The sequence below is a fragment of the Procambarus clarkii genome, chromosome 51, assembly GCF_040958095.1.
Source record: "Procambarus clarkii isolate CNS0578487 chromosome 51, FALCON_Pclarkii_2.0, whole genome shotgun sequence".
NCBI classification, from domain to species: domain Eukaryota; kingdom Metazoa; phylum Arthropoda; class Malacostraca; order Decapoda; family Cambaridae; genus Procambarus; species Procambarus clarkii.
The window spans coordinates 2,339,696-2,359,043 of NC_091200.1; the positions used below are offsets into that span (position 1 = coordinate 2,339,696).

Consider the following 19,348-nt stretch of genomic DNA (forward strand, 5'->3'; position numbering starts at 1 on the left):
GGTACTAGCCCACGACTTGGTGACCGATTGGAGCACCAATCATCCCAAGGTTGTGGACGAGTCTACCAGAACAGCACGGTCTGAGGTAACAGGCAATGGTAATGTCCAGGTAAAGACAGACCCGGATTTGAACAAGTCTAATTTGTCCTCTCCCCCGCAGATCGACAGTTATCTAGCAGTGTCTCCTGATTCTTCTCTTGACAAGGAACATGAGGTTACGATGGCAGAAGTACCTGAGCTAGAAGAGAGGCCTTGTGTGCAGGCACCCACGGATACCAACGAGTCTGGAGCGAAGGCGGATGTGTGCTTGCGGTATGGCAAGTTACAGCGTGTAGTGAACCAGCCAGAGACTCCCCAGACGTCAGAGGTAGGTGCGGTGTGTTCAAAAGGTCTAGTGCCCTCTTCGGTCCAAGCCAGGCGTGTGGATGTTGCCGGCTATGGACATGACAAGCTCAGGAAACTTATCCCTCGACTTACCAAATGTTTCCTACCGGTATTTTGTTTTGTTCTCCTATGTGTTCTCTGTGTTCTCAGTAAGGATCAGTGGACGACCCGAAGGATGATGGCTCCCATGAACATCGTGAAGAGGTCCCAGGGATTAGAGATTAGTACTGCAGGTGTTGCAGTTGAAGGAGGGACCTGGAAGGTGATAATTGATACAGGAGGTACGACAAATGATAATATGAGTGACTGTTTCCGACAGGTTGACACCCCCCGCGTGATTGCTGAGCCTCAATACAGCGTTATACGGAACGTTGGTCGACCTGACGGTGGCAGAGCGAATGCCATCTTCAGTGAGCAAGCAGCCCTGTTGAAACTAGGTGTGGGCCTAGTAGAGGAGAGTATAGTAAGTACTGACTTGCCCATTGTCACTAGCACTCTGAATTATCAAACCCCTGTATTCCAGGTTCCTGCCTCCCTGAAGGACCATCGGACTGGCACCAGAAATGCCGTCTGTGGTCAGCCATCATCGGTGCCACGACATAGGGAAGTGTCGAGTCACCCCAGATCGTGTCAAAACCAATCCGTACTAGAGAGGTGTGAGATGATGCCCCTGCTTGACATCGCAGTGGAGACGTGGAAGATTACGTCAGGCAGGTCATCGCCTGCCATTTTCAAGCTCCCTTTGTGCCAGAGTTTCTCGGTAGAAAAGTTCTGTGGACAAGACAGCCTCATCACTCCAGTTCATAGGATAAGTAAGTCCATTTGGAGTTGTGTTGCCCTGCTAATTTGGTTTGTGTTTTTTATAGAACCCCAAACCAAATTCTTTTTGGTGGGGAGGTGTTACGGACCCGAGTCCAGCGTCCGAGCAAGGAGCAGTAACAACTACGCCATCTGTGGGTCAGCTCCCGAAACCCCCGCCAAACGAACGACGACACCTAGTGAGGACAGCGTGTACTGGCCTCGAGGACCAGTTTCCAGTCTGGTTCAGCGCTCAACACCGCCGCTCCTGACCTCTGGTGAGGTGGTGCTCCGACGACAGCGCCATCTATGGACTGGATACGTCAGGTGTTTGTGCCCTAGCCTGTGAGTGTGGTGTATTAGTGTCCCAGTTATTGATGACGTGTCTGTTTACAGAGTCGACCTGGGACCACTGTGTTGACGATTGAGTCAGTCTACCCGAGGCAGCCAGTCTCCATACTGTGAAGTTTGCTGCAGCTGTTGTGACGTCGTCCCCCCGGAAGAACACTGTGGTGTGTTAAGCCTGCCAGTGGAGTGGCAGTGGAAGGATTTACCCGGGACCGACGGTTGGAGACGATAATCCACTGGGGTATTGAGGACAGGAGGGTGATTGGTGATATCACACGAGACTCCTGTCTAGGGCATACCCCTTTTATCGTTCGTGGAGCGGCCGTACCAGCCTTGGTGGCTCAGTACCTGCCAGCAGACCTGCTGGACGTGTGGTTGACGGCCTCCACGACGGTGCCCCCAGTGGACCTGTGTTGTGGCTGACCTGTGGCCAGGGTAGGCTCGGCGTTCCAGAAGACACGTCTTGAGGCCACGAAGAAAGCACCAAGGAATCGGCACCGAAAGTGGTGTGGCACCAGAGTCTTCAGCAGAAGACTACAGTGAATAATCCCCTTGCATAGCATTAATACCCCCCCCCCTTTGTGTACTCTTTTATTATATATATTTAAATGGTGATGGTGTTAATTATAATATTAAGTTCTTGACTATCTTTCCATACTCCCTTTAAGTTACTTGCGTCACGGATCGCATCCCTTGAAAGCCTCTACTGGCTTGGGGCCGGATATATATCTTTCTCTAACTACATCAGAGTAAGAACCCCGTTGCGTCCCGAGAGGGCCGTAACAGGGGATATGATAGAAACGTATAAAATACTCGGAGTATTGATTAATCCGAGTATTTACTCGGATTGACGGAGTAGACATAGACGAAATGTTTACACGGAATAGTAACAGAACGAGGGGACATGGGTGGAAGCTAGAAACTCAGATGAGTCACAGAGATGTTAGGAAGTTTTCTTTTAATGTGAGAGTAGTGGAAAAATAGAATGCGCTTAAGGACAAGGTTGTGGAAGCAAATTCTATTCATAATTTTAAAACTAGGTATGATAGGGAAATATGACCGGAGTCATTGCTGTAAAGAACCGATGGTTCGAAAGGCGGGATCCAAGAGTTAATGCTCGATCTTGCAGACACAAATAGGTGAGTACACACACACACACACACACACACACACACACACACACACACATAGATACATACATACACACACACACATACACAACTCATACATAGCCACATAAGGAAAATTACAGTGAATGGCCAAGTGACTAGCATTACAGAGAAGCGGAGGTGGATATACAGGAAATAAGGAAATTTGTGAAGAACTCTATGCCAGTTTCCACGGAGTGTTCACAACTGAGCCTTAGCAGCTCCCAGTGCTAGACGAGGAGATGACCTCTATCGAGAGGTTAATACCGAGGTAACAGCAGAGGAAGTAAGGAAACAGCTAACATCACTAGACGGAACTAAACCAATTATACCAGATAACGTATCACGAAGGATGTTAAAAGAAGCTGTATATTCCCTCAATGTACCGCTAGCACTGATCTTTAAGGAGTCACAAAGGGGAAATTGCCCAGCGGTTGGAAGGAGGCAAATGTTGAATCAATCTAGAGGCATTTAAGGGCGTGAGATAGAGAAGAGGCATTTAACTACAGACACGCGTAACTGATAAGCATCCCTTGCAAGGTACTTAAAAAGAGTAATAATGATAAGACTAGGTGCATACGTCGAGAGAATTAGGTATGTATGCAAACATCAACATGGCTTCAGGGAATGGAAAGCATGCCCCTGACGACACAACTGGAGTTCTATGATAAGGTAACGTAAATAAGACAAGATAGAAAAGCCTGAGACTGATTGCGTATTTTTGGACGGCCCAAAATCATTTGACACAGTACCTTACGACACTAAAAAAAAGAAGGAAGAGAGGGGATATGATAGGAACGCATAAAATGTATATATACGTATAGAACGTATACCTCATAGGAGATTACTATACAAACTTGAGAGGCAGGCGGAAGTAAGCTGAAAAACATTAACACGAAATAAGAATTACCTAACAGACGGGAGTCAGAGAGCAACAGTAACAGGCGAGAAGTCGGACTGACCAATAAGCAAAAACGATTGACAAATATACTGAACATAAGAGAATCATAAAATTACAGCACAGCTAGGAACCAATATATAAACATAACAGTGTACCAGAAAAAAAAACAGAAAATTACATTGTAATCAATTCTACGAAACAACAAAGTTCGTATAGACATATACAAAAAAAAAAAAGGAAAGCGAATGACCACAAGACTAAGACTCCGTAAAGTGGAAAGGACAATACATACACTAATGACTGAGGACATTTATGAGGAACTAAATACCAGCTTTCATAGAGTGTTACAATCAATCCAGAACTACCAGAATACTCTACTTGCCAAAGACCTCGACTCACTCCACGCGCCAAGGACCTCGACTCACTCCATGCACCAAGGACTTCGACTCACTCCACTCACCAAGGACTTCGACTCACTCCACGCACCAAGGACTTCGACTCACTCCATGCACCAAGGACTTCGACTCACTCCATGCACCAAGGACCTCGACTCACTCCACGCACCAAGGACCTCGACTCACTCCACGCACCAAGGACCTCAACTCACTCCACGCACCAAGGACCTCGACTCACTCCACGCACCAAGGACCTCGACTCACTCCACGCACCAAGGACCTCGACTCACTCCACGCACCAAGGACCTCGACTCACTCCACGCACCAAGGACCTCGACTCACTCCACGCACCAAGGACCTCGACTCACTCCACGCACCAAGGACCTCGACTCACTCCACGCACCAAGAACCTCGACTCACTCCACGCGCCAAGGACCTCGACTCACTCCACTCACCAAGAACCTCGAGGCAAATTATATAAAAAAAAAATATTCGATGAAAAAGGGCAATGTTTATGCCAATATATTTCACTTGGACGCAAGAAATATATGTATGCAAAAGAGATTGTTGTCGCTAAGACTGTGGCTTGGAATATTGATTTTCAAGCAAACTTTCAATAAAACAGGAGCCGGCCAAATTTTCCAACATGGCAACACTCGCGCGCAACTTAATAAGGGAAGGAATTTTTCGGCCTGCAAACCCCGCCAGCACGAGCGCCTAGGGCTGTTAGTCGTAACTTTGTGGGAATTTATTTCATTTACTTGCTCATAAGTTGCCATGTGTTAGTTTCACAAAAAGCTTTAAAAGTTGTTTATTGTGAGAACCCCCGGGTTAAATAATTAAACACAACTATTATTACCGCGTTTCCCACTTTACATTAGACTGGGAGGAAGTAAAGAGGAAAGAATATATATATATATATATATATATATATATATATATACATATATATATATATATATATATATATATATATATATTCTTTCCTCTAATAAGCCAAGTTTTCCTGCATTAATAAATTTTTTCGAATTTTTTTCTTATGAAATGATAAAGCTACCCATTTCATTATGTATGAGGTAATTTTTTTTGTTGGAGTTAAAATTAACGTAGATATTTGACTGAACCTAACCTACCCTACCTAACCTCACCTAACCTATCTTTATAGGTTAGGTTAGGTTAGGTAGCCGAAAAAGTTAGGTTAGGTAGGTTAGGTAGTCGAAAAACAATTAATTCATGAAAACTTGGCTTATTAGGCAAATCGGGCCTTGAATAGTAGGCTGAGAAGTGCGTTCTGGCTACTAGGTACGACATATATATATATATATATATATATATACATATATATAAAGGTTAATTCCCTGTTCTCAGGAGGATTAGCGATGCAGGAAAGGCGTCTCATTGTGTAACGTTGGACTTACTTTGACAATGGGTGGAAATTGAGCCCCTCAAACCTACCCGTCGGAGACACTAGCTTATTGATTGATTTAGTTGATGAAGATTAAGCCACCTAAGAGGTGGCACGGACATGAATAGCCCTTAATAACTTACTGTTTTTTTTAGTATTAAAATAGTGAACAAGTGGAGGACGCTGATAAGAGCGTGGTGGAGATAGACTCCATACACAGTTTCAAATTTATATATTATCGTCTCGTTAATTGGAGGTCCTAGCCTCATGCCCAAACATTTGGGCTGGACGGTAGAGCGATGGTCTCGATTCATGCAGGTCGGCGTTAAATCCCCGACCGTCCAAGTGGTTGGGTACCATTCCTTCCCCACCGGCCCATCCCAAATCCTTATCCTGACCCCTTCCTAGTGCTATACAGTCGTAATTGCTTGGTGCTTTCCCCCCCAGATAATTCCCAGGGCCTCAGCAATGGAGGTAGCCATGTGATCCTCTACAATTCAGATTGGTAAGCATTTTTATCACCTACAGAAGTTCCCGTGTATCACCGTCATTGCTGAGTGAGCGCACTCCAGCACATCTTATCTGAGAACAGTGGCTCCATTCTCTGCGGCTCCCTAACCCTTGGGACTGTAGTGCCGAGCGCCTCGGCAGCCGGATATATTTCTCAAGAATAATGATCCTTTTTCACAACACCTCCGTCTCCGAGTCATGGGATCCTTCACGTCAATTTGCTTCCGTCAATACTCCTGACAAATATCAGATCACGAGCTCTTTTATTGTTGTTGATGTCCTCAAGAAGATGGAAGGACTGCGCGTAACATCTCGTCGATGAGATTATTGCGGGAAGTGTCAAGCAGAGAAGGATGCTGATTATATGGTGCATCATGTCTGGGAGAGGAAGCCTTGTTGTTCAGGAGGCAAGGAAATCAACAATGGTTTGCCATCGAGTGATATCTTTAACATGCACAAATCCCATTAAGAAATCACATTAACATGATGTATCAATGAGGAAATCAGGAGTCGTGAGGGACGATGGTTGGAAATAACTCTATATACAACTCTATATGTAAATATTATAAAAGAAATATGGGAACCAAGTTAGGGAATTAAACTAACGAATATCCGGAAAGATAAGCTAGAACCCGAGCCTGCAAGTAACATCTAGGCGAGTACAGGGCGAAGGCGAAGCTTAGAAATGACAGACAAGACACTGAGGACGGTACTAGAAGCAGGAGGAGGAGGCACGGAAGAGGCGGGCGTCGCAGCTGGAGGAGAAGAGACCATTGTTGAAATGAAACTATCGGGTAGCGGGACCCTCCCGGTTTCCTCCGCTACGTTAAAGGTGTAGAAACCAAAGATGCTGCTCGAGGGCACGGGCAAAACCTCTCAATTAATATCGTCTGTAACCTGAGTTGCGACCTTTTTATATATTATCTTGTGTATTTATGTTCAAGGTGCGACAAGGTACTTTGTTTTGTTATTTATACCGCTCTTCTCCTTCCCCCAAAGAGCCTCACCTGAGCCCGATCCCGGCAACGTGGATAACGCCAGGCCACACCCCCCGGCAACACGGACGCCGCCACACCCCCGGCAACACGGACGCCGCCACACACCCCGGCAACACAGACGCCGCCACACCCCCCGGCAACACGGACGCCGCCACACACCCCGGCAACACGGACGCCGCCACACCCCCGGCAACACGGACGCCGCCACACCCCCCGGCAACACAGACGCCGCCACACACCCCGGCAACACGGACGCCGCCACATCCCCCGGCAACACGGACGCCGCCACACACCACGGCAACACGGACGCCGCCACATCCCCCGGCAACACGGACGCCGCCACACACCACGGCAACACGGACGCCGCCACATCCCCCGGCAACACGGACGCCGCCACACCCCCCGGCAACACGGACGCCGCCACACACCCCGGCAACACGGACGCCGCCACACCCCGGCAACACGGACGCCGCCACACCCCCGGCAACACGGACGCCGCCACACCCCCCGGCAACACGGACGCCGCCAGACCCCGGCAACACGGACGCCGCCACACACCCCGGCAACACAGACGCCGCCACACCCCCCGGCAACACGGACGCCGCCACACACCCCGGCAACACGGACGCCGCCACACCCCCGGCAACACGGACGCCGCCACACCCCCCGGCAACACAGACGCCGCCACACACCCCGGCAACACGGACGCCGCCACATCCCCCGGCAACACGGACGCCGCCACACACCACGGCAACACGGACGCCGCCACATCCCCCGGCAACACGGACGCCGCCACACACCACGGCAACACGGACGCCGCCACATCCCCCGGCAACACGGACGCCGCCACACCCCCCGGCAACACGGACGCCGCCACACACCCCGGCAACACGGACGCCGCCACACCCCGGCAACACGGACGCCGCCACACCCCCGGCAACACGGACGCCGCCACACCCCCGGCAACACGGACGCCACCACACCCCGGCAACACGGACGCCGCCACACCCCCCGGCAACACGGACGCCGCCACACCCCGGCAACACGGACGCCGCCACACACCCCGGCAACACAGACGCCGCCACACCCCCCGGCAACACGGACGCCGCCACACACCCCGGCAACACGGACGCCGCCACACCCCCCGGCAACACGGACGCCACCACATCCCCCGGCAACACAGACGCCGCCACACCCCCCGGCAACACGGACGCCGCCACACCCCCCGGCAACACGGACGCCGCCACACCCCCCGGCAACACAGACGCCGTCACACACCCCGGCAACACGGACGCCGCCACACCCCCCGGCAACACGGACGCCACCACACCCCCCGGCAACACGGACGCCGCCACACCCCACGGCAACACGGACGCCGCCACACACCCCGGCAACACGGACGCCGCCACACACCCCGGCAACACGGACGCCGCCACACACCCCGGCAACACGGACGCCGCCACACCCCCCGGCAACACGGACGCCACCACACCCCCCGGCAACACAGACGCCGTCACACTCCCCGGCAACACAGACGCCGACAGTGTTGTCATGCCTGACACAGGAAGACCTACAAACGGTGCTGTTATTTCAGTTGTGTTTCCTGAGCTCCAGATGACAGACGGACTCGTGGCCTTTGCCTTGTGAGCTTCATATACACCTGTAGGATGTGGTATACTTGTATACTGCTGTATATACCCGGTCCCCCCGGCACATACTGCTGTATATACCCAGTCCCCCCGGCACATGTTCCCGTGTACCTCGCCACATTTAGTACTTGGAGAGGGTTCCGATAGTTCGTTTACTAACCAAGCCCGGACTCAATAATTATCCCGACCTGACTTTGTCAGCTACTCCGGCATCAGGCCAACTCCGGGCTGTTGCTGGGAGTAGCCCGGAGGGTCCCAGAGCCCTGCTGGCATCGTTTGAATCAGTTTCATATTTTACAGTGCAAATTTGGGACCTGGCCTTCCAGTATTTTTTTTATATTATGTGATATCTCTCTCGTCTCCTTTCCAGAAAGAAAATTGAGAACATAGAGACGGTTTCAATAATTTAGGTGCTTTATCGTGTCTATGCGTTCCTTATACTAGAAATCTCTCCTGCTCTGAAGGGGAAATTAGTATCGAGCAGTACTCATACCGGATGTGTACTGGATTTGAAGGTTCTCGTAATTCATCTTATAATTTTTCTGGCTGATGCTATATTTACCTCGTTATGTTCACTAAATGTCAGATCGTCAGGCATCATAACTTCCTGATCTTTTACATATATTCCTTCTATGACTCGGTCTGACTGTGTCTTGTACTCCTATATTGCACTTAAGTTCTCAATTTCCACCACACCTAAGAACCTGGAAGTTATCACTATTAAACATCATGTTATTTTCCGTTGCACTTTATTGATGTCGGCTTGTAGGTTTTCAGTGTCCTCTACTAAAGTAGTTTTCATACAGATGTCTGTATCATCTGCAAAAAGATAGTACAAAGTACTATCAATACAAAATACAAAGACTTGTATTTTCGTCTGTATCTGATATGAGAATGAGAAAAAGCAGTAGTGCAAGGACTATGTCCTGAGGTAAAGAACATTTCACTATGTCACTTTATTTTATTTCACAGAAAATTTCAAATCCATCGTCCTATTTTATCTACTCTCCCTACTGATAACATTTCGTGAGCTATCACTCCAGTGTCACACTTATGAAATGCCTTTTGCATTTCGTAAGTAAAATCATAAATTTCATAAGTAAAATTTCATAAAACCCGCGTTTACAACATCTACATTTTTGTATTTTGTTCTAATACATCCGTGATTTTGTCATAGTGGTTGAGTAATGGCGAAGGACGGTATCTTCTGGCTCATAAATCCACGTTGACCTGGTTTGTTAAGTTCATTGTCCTCAACAACACTGGAGATTGAATTCCTGATCACTCCCCCATAAACTTGAATTATGTGTTATGTTAATGCGACCGGTCAGTAGTTTTTAGTATATGTATAATATATAATATTATATAGCGCTCAGTAGCACTGAGAGCTATATAATATTATATAGCGCTCAGTAGCACTGAGAGCTATATAATATTATATAGCGCTCAGTAGCACTGAGAGCTCGTGCTACTGGTGCTGTGCATTTCTTGATAAATATTGAATTCCAGGAGCCCTGGGGCCAGATTCACGAAAGCACTTACGCAAGCACTTACGAACGTGTACATCTTTCCTCAATCTTTAACGGCTTTGGTTACATTTATTAAACAGTTTACAAACATGAAAAATTCCCATTCAACTGTTGTTATTGTTATAAACAGCCTTCTGGTGCGTCGGAGCTCATTAACTGTTAAATAATTGGAAACAAAGCCGGTAAAGATTGATAAAAGATGTACAGGTTCGTAAGTGCTTTCGTGAATCTGGCCCCTGACCCGGAGCTAAGTGCATGAACATGTTCAACGAGAAAATCGCTGGAGCAGAGTTGGGTCATTCTCAGGCTCCACAGAGCTGAACAGGATTTTCTAGGTTCCACAGAGATAAATGAAGGGGGGGTTTCCAGGATCCACAGAGATACCCAAGAGGGGGGTTTCCAGGTTCCACAGAGATACACAAGGGGGGGTTTCCAGGTTCCACAGAGATACACAAGGGGGGTTTCCAGGTTCCACAGAGATACACAAGGGGGGTTTCCAGGATCCACAGAGATACACAAGGGGGGGGGGGGTTACCAGGTTCCACAGAGATACACAAGGGGGGGTTACCAGGTTCCACAGAGATACACAAGGGGGGGTTACCAGGTTCCACAGAGATACACAAGGGGGGGTTACCAGGTTCCACAGAGATAAATGATGGGGTTTCCAGGTTCCACAGAGATACACAAGGGGGGTTACCAGGTTCCACAGAGATACACAAGGGGGGGTTACCAGGTTCCACAGAGATACACAAGGGGGGTTACCAGGTTCCACAGAGATACACAAGGGGGGGTTACCAGGTTCCACAGAGATACACAAGGGGGGGTTACCAGGTTCCACAGAGATAAATGATGGGGTTTCCAGGTTCCACAGAGATACACAAGGGGGGGTTACCAGGTTCCACAGAGATAAATGATGGGGTTTCCAGGTTCCAGTGCACCTGTAACTGGAAGCATGATTGCCACTTTTAAACCATGGCCTATTTATGGCCTAGTGCTTCAATCTTTTTTGTTTACTGGTCTCTGTTGGTCCTTTATGGTTGTTCTTGGCGTGAGTTGTTCCCGAGTTTGGTGCTGTTGTTTTTTTCCTCTCTCGCATTACCCGGCTTTATCAACTTTTTTTAACGACTCTGTCAGGAAATATAAAGTTTTCTCATTTAGATTTTGTCTTCGGAAGCTTTTTATGAGATGGAGCCATGGGAGGGAGGGGGGGGGAGGGGTATGTGTGTGTGTGTTTACTAGTTGTGTTTACTAGTTGTGTTTTTACGGGAGTTGAGCTTTGCTCTTTCGGCCCGCCTCTCAACTGTCAATCAACTGTTTACTAACTACTAACTTACTAACTACTATTTTTTTTTTCCCACACCACACACACACACACACCCCAGGAAGCAGCCCGTGACAGCTGACTAACTCCCAGGTACCTATTTACTGCTAGGTAACAGGGGCACTTAGGGTGAAAGAAACTTTGCCCATTTGTTTCTGCCTCGTGCGGGAATCGAACCCGCGCCACAGAATTACGAGTCCTGCGCGCTATCCACCAGGCTACGAGGCCCCCGTAGTGTGTGTGTGTGTGTGTGTGTGTGTGTGTGTGTGTGTGTGTGTGTGTGTGTGTGTGCAGATTCACGTCTGCGAGTCTGCTGTGTGTGTTTTAGAAATATATGTAGTAGATATAGGAAAACAGGTTGGAAATCAGTATATTAGACCACCGACGGTAATGGAGGCGGGGTCCAAGAGCTAACAGCTCGATGCGGCAGGCACAAATAGTAAATACAAGCAGGTATCCTCATACTCTCTACGCCCTCACACTCCCCTCTTCTCTCTCACCTCACACTCCCCTCCTCTCTCTCCCCTCACACTCCCCAATGCACACACTTTTATATACACATTCCCCCCCCCCCCCACAACATACACACACTCCTCCGCCCACACACCCCTCTCCCACACACACACACACACACACACACACAAACACACACATACATCCATCCTCCCACATATACACTCACACACACACCTCACTCCCCCCCCCCCCACACACATATACTTCCATCCTCCCACACACACATACTTCCACATTCCTCCCACACATATACATCAATCCTTCCACACACACACACACACACACACACACACACACACACACACACACACACACACACACACACACACACACACACACACACACACACCCACACACCCCACTCCCACCCCATACAACCCACCCTCCCCCGACAAATTGTATTACTCATTTTGCATAAATCATGCCTGATATTTATAGCGCTGCAGATTACATAACATTACAGTCTATAGGGAGCATTGCGCTACCAATTTAGGTACAAAAATCTATTCAACTCCCCAGTAAAATAGAGCAATATTGCACACTATAAAACCCTAATAGTATTGCTTATCGAGGTGCAACAATAACACTTCAAACATCTAAAAATTGGCTCGGTATAGCAAAGTGAACATTACGCACAAACAAGGTACTTAGCCTGATTAAACTACCCTCCCAATCAGGCAAGTAACAATCCAAGTTATGTTAATCGTTGGACGGAACATTGCAAGAGAAAATGTTTAGCGAATCTCATGCATATATTGCAACCTCGTTCGCATTCAATATCTCTTTTTTTGGGGAAGACTTCTTATATATATTCCAGTTATGCGAAATGCCTCGTAACTAAACTTTTTTTTCCTATTATCTGCAGAGTATTGATTTTGAAAAATCATTTACTAGTTGTAAGTAACACTTTATCTCGGAGCGGTAACACTAATGTGTTATCTTGGCACTTATGTATCGAGTTTACCAGCATGTTTATTAGTAGATAGCATTGTGTAGACGTTAGGGGCCATACACGGGCCCCGCCGGGACGCTGCCTCGCACGGGGCCTCCCCCGGGACGCTGCCTCCCCCGGGACGCTGCCTCGCATGGGGCCTCCCCCAGGACGCAGCCTCACATGGGGCCTCCCCCAGGACGCTGCCTCGCATGGGGCCTCCCCCAGGACGCTGCCTCGCATGGGGCCTCCCCCAGGACGCTGCCTCGCACGGGGCCTCCCCCAGGACGCTGCCTCGCATGGGGCCTCCCCCAGGACGCTGCCTCGCATGGGGCCTTCCCCAGGACGCTGCCTCGCATGGGGTACCCAAGGACGCTGCCTCGCATGGGGCCTCCCCCAGGACGCTGCCTCGCATGGGGCCTTCCCCAGGACGCTGCCTCGCATGGGGTACCCAAGGACGCTGCCTCGTACGGGGCCTCTCCCGGGACGCTGCCTCGCACGGGGCCTCCCCCAGGACGCTGCCTCGCATGGGGCCTTCCCCAGGACGCTGCCTCGCATGGGGCCTTCCCCAGGACGCTGCCTCGCACGGGGTCCCCTGGGACCTACACTCTGATTCACCAACACTTTTAGTCCACGTCTCCGCACATACACATACTGGTTGACCATGACTGATAACACCACCTAAGGACCTTCTTAGCAGTCCAGCGAGCAGCATAAATGATGCCAATTACTTTAATAGGCAACATAATTACGAGATTAGTTTGCAACCTCCTCCCCCCCCCCCCTCCCCCACCCACCCAAAAAATAATAATGACGATCGCCAAGACAAATAACAAGGCAATTAGGGATACGAGGACGTAGTAAGAAGCCAGGCGTAATATTTTCTATGTCTGACAACAGAGACTTCTGCTGCCGCAATCACGAGCGAGAATAATCACAGCCAATCATGCCTATTTGTTTTTGTTTTTGTTAGCAGGCTGGAAGCTTTACTCTCTCCATCACTCATGGTAAGCCTTACCCACTAGTCTTCCCTGGAACACGACCCGCCAAGCGGTTAACAAACGTGTTACCCAATTACTGCTGGGTGAACAGAGGCGTAACAGTTAAGGATTGATGGCCAGACAATCCTCTCCGGTTAGGAATCGAACCTGTGTTAGCAACTAGGTCATGGAGCCTTCCTTACGGTGAGCCAGCAGGTGCTCTCGAGTTTTCCCAGCTGGGAGGCTGGGGGAAGCCTCCAAGTGCTGTCCTTTTAGCACTGAGTGTAGTTACCTTTGACACCTCACAACCCCATCAATAAATAGATAACAGAGCAAATGATAACAGAGTTACTGTAAGATTGACACAATGATAGTTATCGGAGGCAGTTATCGATATAGTTGTAATAACTTGAGCTGGTAAACAGAGGTTTGTTGCTGGGTGCTTGTAAACAGACGAGCTTGCTTGGTGCTTGTAAACAGAGGAGGTTGCTGGGTGCTTGTAAACAGAGGAGGTTGCTTGGTGCTTGTAAACAGAGGAGGTTGCTGGGTGCTTGTAAACAGAGGAGGTTGCTGGGTGCTTGTAAACAGAGGAGGTTGCTGCGTGCTTGTAAACAGAGGAGGTTGCTGGGTGCTTGTAAACAGAGGAAGTTGCTGGGTGCTTGTAAACAGAGGAGGTTGCTGGGTGCTTGTAAACAGAGGAGGTTGCTGGGTGCTTGTAAACAGAGGAGCTTGCTTGGTGCTTGTAAACTAATCCCTCACGAAGACTTTCAAAGTTATCGGTGACGTAGCAAAAGCCCGACGGATTAATTCCCATTGTCGGGGACAGGAAGCCTGTGAATATATATATATACTTTAGGCATGTAGGGAGGTCCAGCCAAGGGGAGAACTAATGACCTATCCCAGAATGCAATCCCACATCTATTGCCTAACTCCCAGGTACTTATGTACTGCTCGGTGAACCGAGCAATTACGCGAAAGGAAAAGTCTCCAACAATATCTATCTCGTCCGAGGATCGAACCCGGGATCCCCCGGTTGTGAGCTGAGAACGTAGCAATTCGCCCTCTAATTTAACACACACAAATATAAGAGAGAGAGGATTATTTCGACGAAATAATTATTTGATTATTATAGCTGACGAAGGACAGCTTACTGACTGGATACCACATAATGAGGATTGGATACCACATAATGAGGACTAGATACCACATAATGAGGACTGGATACCACATAATGAGGACTGGATACCACATAATGAGGACTAGATACCACATAATGAGGACTGGATACCACATAATGAGGACTGGATACCACATAATGAGGACTGGATACCACATAATGAGGACTGGATACCACATAACCAGGACTGGAGTATGTGGTATCCAGTGCTAAACAAGTATGAAGACGTAGGTAGAAATTATATAAGATATACACTTAGTGATGTTGAAATTACCAACTCTATTAATAAAAGTAATAATAATAATAATGAGGAAATCAGTAAGAGCCACAAGGAGGATTCGAACCCGCTCACTTGGTTCGAATCCAGGTGAGCGGGTTCACTAAGCTAGCACCCTAGACCACCACGCCACGACATGCTCAAAAGTAATGCAACCTGGGATTCCACTGAACCCTCTAGGATTCCTGAGGCTTACAACTGAAGTCCACTCAGGGTTTTAACCTTAACATCACATTAATGTGATTTCATTCTGAATAATAATGATAATAATAATAATAAGAATACATAGTACAACATACGAAGGCGGAAATCGAATAACAAAAATGTTGTGATATCTTGTGGTTGTATTACTACGAGAATGTATGAACAACTACAGCTGGTTAGGAACATTCCTAGGGAACACCTTACATGGTTCTCCCATGGTAATGTGGGCTAGTTGAACATGGCCAGAGATAACTTGGAAAATAACACGACTTGACTCAGATGACTGTGAGAACTACAGAAGGAGGAGGAAGGATGAAGACTGGGAGGGGGGGGGGTAAGGATGAAGGAAGGAGGCAAGGATGAAGGGAGGAGGCAAGGATGAAGGGAGGAGGGAAGAATGATCAGATTGAAAAAGAGATGAAGGGTGATTGTGTGAGGGAAGAAACACAAAAGAATGATCAGAACGGAAAACGGAGGGAAAGTGAAAAAGATAGCGAAGGGAGGAGAATGTAAAGAGAGAGAGAGAGAGAGAGAGAGAGAGAGAGAGAGAGAGAGAGAGAGAGAGAGAGAGAGAGAGAGAGAGAGAGAGAGAGACAGAGAGAGAGACAGAGACAGAGAGACAGAGAGAGAGAGAGAGAGACAGAGAGAGAGAGAGAGAGAGAGAGAGCGAGAGAGAGAGAGAGAGAGAGAGAGAGAGAGAGAGAGAGAGAGAGAGAGAGAGAGAGAGAGACAGACAGACAGACAGACAGACAGACAGACAGACAGACAGACAGACAGACAGACAGACAGACAGACCGAGACAGAAAAACAGACCGACGGAAAGAGAGTGTGAGAGTGAAAGAGTAAAAAAATAATGAGAGATGGAGAGAGTTAAAAGAAGAGCAGTGGGAGAAAATCACGATAGAAGTGGAAATGTAAGAGAATTGGAGGAAGAAAGGAAGAAAATAAATGAATATTCAATTGGTTTAAGGGAACAGCAAAGTGATTCCTTTGTTCTGGAGCCTTGAGAGTGGAAGCACACAAGAGTCAGGTGGCTGGTGAAGCGGGCGGCGGGGAGCCAGAGGTGTAGCAGCACACAAGAGTCAGGTGGCTGGTGAAGCGGGCGGCGGGGAGCCAGAGGTGTAGCAGCACACAAGAGTCAGGTGGCTGGTGAAGCGGGCGGCGGGGAGCCAGAGGTGTAGAAGCACACAAGAGTCAGGTGGCTGGTGAAGCGGGCGGCGGGGAGCCAGAGGTGTAGCAGCACACAAGAGCCACACACACACCTGGCTCCAAGGACCCGCCGACCCGCAATTCGAATTATTCATTTTCACACTGTTCATTATACATGTTGAAGGGAGGGAATGATGGACAGCCGCGGCCTGAGTCGTCGAGACACTCTGGGAAGGTGGGGACCCCAGCCACGGCGTGGGCTCTGGGCACGTCCTGGGTAGACAGGAGTTCTGGGCACGTCGTGGGCAGACAGGGACCTAGGTTATCACAATCACAGAGACGACAGCCCTGGCGAATGGCATCAACTTAAAGTGACTAAGGCTGACTACACCTGTACACCTCATGTGTCTGCAGACTGGGAGAAGCCCAGAGGTCGTCTGAGGTCACCACAGGTCACCAGAGGTCACCAGAGGTCACCACCAAGCCCTACCACCAAAACTTACGCGACAGCCGGCTCTACTGGCTCTTAGCTCTTTTAACAATGGGATCAGAATAGTCAACAAATAGAATTGGAGCAGGAATAGCACTTTGTTTGACCTCCCTTTTTCAGCGAGACATTTTCAGAGAGGACATGTCTCCCGTTCACAGCGAATTTACTTACCTGACAAGAAAGAAATGTATAAATATCTAGCTATGACAGGCCAATATGTTCTATTAACCAATTCTCTGAAAAGCTTAGTTTATTCAACCTTGTCAAAAGCTTTGAAGCACTAAGAAAAAGAAAGAGAAAAGAGGTACCTTGTGAGTTGAAGTATTGAATAGTTTTCGCCACCGCGAAACAACGGACCGTTATTGGGTACTGTGCATGCTTTGTATCCACATTGAAAGTTAGAGAACTGTTGTTCGTCAGCAAGAAAGTCAATGACTATATGATCAACTACACTGTTTAACAGTGTACTTATATGGCAATCACTATATAATTATCAGAGGAGGGGGATAAAAGCTCATCTGTAATGGGAAAACAAGTACAGAGATGTTAGTTACATATGGTCATGTACCCAGATATATATAGTGAGTTCAGGTGAAGAGAGGGGAGGCAATTATGTGTTTGACACCATAACAGGCGAAGAACCAACTAATAGTCACTGTGAACACTGCTGTGGTCAGTAGTAGTCACTGTGAGCACTGCTGTAGTCAGTAGTAGTGACTGAGCACTGCTGGGGCAATTGGAACTCATTACGAGGATTACTGAAGCCAGTACTAGTCACTGTGAGGACTGATGGGGTCATTGGCAAGCAGCTCTATGAGCACTGCTGATATTATTACAAGTCAATATGAATACTTCAGGCTCCGCTAACAGTCACTGTCAGCACTGCAGATGTTAGTAACAGTCACTGTCAGCACTACTGGGGCCTTCAGCAGTTACTGTGAGTACTGATAGGACCAATAAAATCCACTGTGATCACTACTGAGATCAATTGCAGTCACTGTTAGTATTGCAGAAATCAGCAGCAGCAGTCACTGTAAACACTTCTTGGAGCAGCAGGAGTCACTGTCTTGGGACAAGTAGCAGCCTCAGTGAGTAGGAACTGCGTCATGACTAGTTGCTTTTAAGTCAGGCAAGCTAAAGCAAGGGGCAACATTCTCGCTGTAAAGCTCCCTGCGTCTCTGCCCAGGAGAGAGCTGTGGATGGAAAGGTTTACGACGCCGTAGTTAACACTTAGTTAACACTAAGTGCAGTTGCATCGTCCCCTGAGTGTCATTAACCTCTGTACTGTAGCCAGCAGAGAAAGATTCCCAAACGCCGGAGATCGCTTGGATATATTCTTATATAATTCCAGTGAGAACACAGCATCGTAGCTATTATTTTACTAGCATGATAGTGGTGATATTCAGGTAAGTGTAGTTCTGGATTATCTTATTATATATGTTAGTGTTTCCCCCTCATACTACTCCTGAGTATTAGGAAGATAAGTGAGTCTCTTAGGCACGAGATCAGAGCATGTGACACCCCTGAACAATCTCTTCCATACCTTATGTACTAAAATTAGAACAGTTTCTCTTCTATACAATAATTTTAACTCAACCAAATTGGGGACAGCATGCAAGGGAATTTACAAAACGCAAACAAGCTATATTGCATTTCCCCCCCCCCCTTGTGAACCTGGTTTAAGTCGTTTGGCAACATTGTTGCTTGCAGGAAGCGAGGAAAGGGGCGTGAGTGCTCAAAATGTTGGTGTTAGTGTGTAATTCACCATGAGTAATCCTGCGTCATGTGGGAGGGACATCTCCTGGCATGTGTCGCATCAAAGGCTCATTTAGCGTCGCGGGCGGTATGCTAGATTGACTCCCTTCTGATGCTGCCCACGTCTGGTACACAGGCCACCCACACGAGGCACTGACGAAGCCGCCACGAGACACTGACGACTCCCACAAGAGCCACTGATGCTTCACTCACCAGGCGCTGAAGACGCCCATACGAGGAATGAATGATTCTCTCACGCGTCAGCGAGGATATTCAAACAAGGCAGTAAAGAAGCCCTCGCCCTCCACGAATGACAGAGCAAACGAGGCACTGAGGACATCCACACCAGCAGCTTGTGATGCCAAGACGAGGCATTTAAAGTACCCACACGAGGCATTAACCCACTAGGTACTAATTACAACCGAAAGAGGCATCCATGACCCCTTTACGACACCAAACTCTCAGGCGCTAGAGCCGAGTGTG

The 19,348-nt window shown here is 48.3% G+C and overlaps 1 protein-coding gene across 1 annotated transcript; it reads left to right on the forward strand.

The window, feature by feature from the left end:
* The first annotated feature begins 3,875 nt into the window (after positions 1-3,875).
* On the forward strand, positions 3,876-8,534 carry LOC138351935 (putative uncharacterized protein ENSP00000383309). Its single transcript, XM_069304104.1, has 2 exons — positions 3,876-4,442; positions 6,834-8,534. The coding sequence occupies exons 1-2, from the start codon at positions 3,876-3,878 to the stop codon at positions 8,532-8,534; spliced, it is 2,268 nt and encodes a 755-aa protein (XP_069160205.1).
* Positions 8,535-19,348: the final 10,814 nt, after the last annotated feature.